Here is a 2119-nt window from a genome sequence, read left to right as displayed (position 1 = left end):
ATTATTATTATTATTATTATTATTATTATTATTATTATTATTATTATTATTATTATTATTATTATTATTATTATTATTATTATTATTATTATTATTATTATTATTATTATTATTATTATTATTATTATTATTATTATTATTATTATTATTATTATTATTATTATTATTATTATTATTATTATTATTATTATTATTATTATTATTATTATTATTATTATTATTATTATTATTATTATTATTATTATTATTATTATTATTATTATTATTATTATTATTATTATTATTATTATTATTATTATTATTATTATTATTATTATTATTATTATTATTATTATTATTATTATTATTATTATTATTATTATTATTATTATTATTATTATTATTATTATTATTATTATTATTATTATTATTATTATTATTATTATTATTATTATTATTATTATTATTATTATTATTATTATTATTATTATTATTATTATTATTATTATTATTATTATTATTATTATTATTATTATTATTATTATTATTATTATTATTATTATTATTATTATTATTATTATTATTATTATTATTATTATTATTATTATTATTATTATTATTATTATTATTATTATTATTATTATTATTATTATTATTATTATTATTATTATTATTATTATTATTATTATTATTATTATTATTATTATTATTATTATTATTATTATTATTATTATTATTATTATTATTATTATTATTATTATTATTATTATTATTATTATTATTATTATTATTATTATTATTATTATTATTATTATTATTATTATTATTATTATTATTATTATTATTATTATTATTATTATTATTATTATTATTATTATTATTATTATTATTATTATTATTATTATTATTATTATTATTATTATTATTATTATTATTATTATTATTATTATTATTATTATTATTATTATTATTATTATTATTATTATTATTATTATTATTATTATTATTATTATTATTATTATTATTATTATTATTATTATTATTATTATTATTATTATTATTATTATTATTATTATTATTATTATTATTATTATTATTATTATTATTATTATTATTATTATTATTATTATTATTATTATTATTATTATTATTATTATTATTATTATTATTATTATTATTATTATTATTATTATTATTATTATTATTATTATTATTATTATTATTATTATTATTATTATTATTATTATTATTATTATTATTATTATTATTATTATTATTATTATTATTATTATTATTATTATTATTATTATTATTATTATTATTATTATTATTATTATTATTATTATTATTATTATTATTATTATTATTATTATTATTATTATTATTATTATTATTATTATTATTATTATTATTATTATTATTATTATTATTATTATTATTATTATTATTATTATTATTATTATTATTATTATTATTATTATTATTATTATTATTATTATTATTATTATTATTATTATTATTATTATTATTATTATTATTATTATTATTATTATTATTATTATTATTATTATTATTATTATTATTATTATTATTATTATTATTATTATTATTATTATTATTATTATTATTATTATTATTATTATTATTATTATTATTATTATTATTATTATTATTATTATTATTATTATTATTATTATTATTATTATTATTATTATTATTATTATTATTATTATTATTATTATTATTATTATTATTATTATTATTATTATTATTATTATTATTATTATTATTATTATTATTATTATTATTATTATTATTATTATTATTATTATTATTATTATTATTATTATTATTATTATTATTATTATTATTATTATTATTATTATTATTATTATTATTATTATTATTATTATTATTATTATTATTATTATTATTATTATTATTATTATTATTATTATTATTATTATTATTATTATTATTATTATTATTATTATTATTATTATTATTATTATTATTATTATTATTATTATTATTATTATTATTATTATTATTATTATTATTATTATTATTATTATTATTATTATTATTATTATTATTATTATTATTATTATTATTATTATTATTATTATTATTATTATTA

General features: G+C 0.0%; 1 protein-coding gene across 1 annotated transcript; it reads right to left on the bottom strand.

The window, feature by feature from the left end:
• Positions 1-1074: 1074 nt before the first annotated feature.
• LOC129743431 (myb-like protein D) lies at positions 1075-1587 on the bottom strand (the record flags this gene model as incomplete). The annotated part of the gene is made up of 1 exon (XM_055735465.1): positions 1075-1587. A coding segment is annotated over one exon (513 nt), but the record flags the coding sequence as incomplete, so codon positions are not given.
• Between the last annotated feature and the right edge of the window lie 532 nt (positions 1588-2119).

This window comes from Uranotaenia lowii, chromosome 2, assembly GCF_029784155.1.
Source record: "Uranotaenia lowii strain MFRU-FL chromosome 2, ASM2978415v1, whole genome shotgun sequence".
In the NCBI taxonomy this organism is placed as follows: domain Eukaryota; kingdom Metazoa; phylum Arthropoda; class Insecta; order Diptera; family Culicidae; genus Uranotaenia; species Uranotaenia lowii.
The sequence above is the reverse complement of the archived record's forward strand: the minus strand, read 5'-3'. Positions and strand labels throughout refer to the sequence as shown.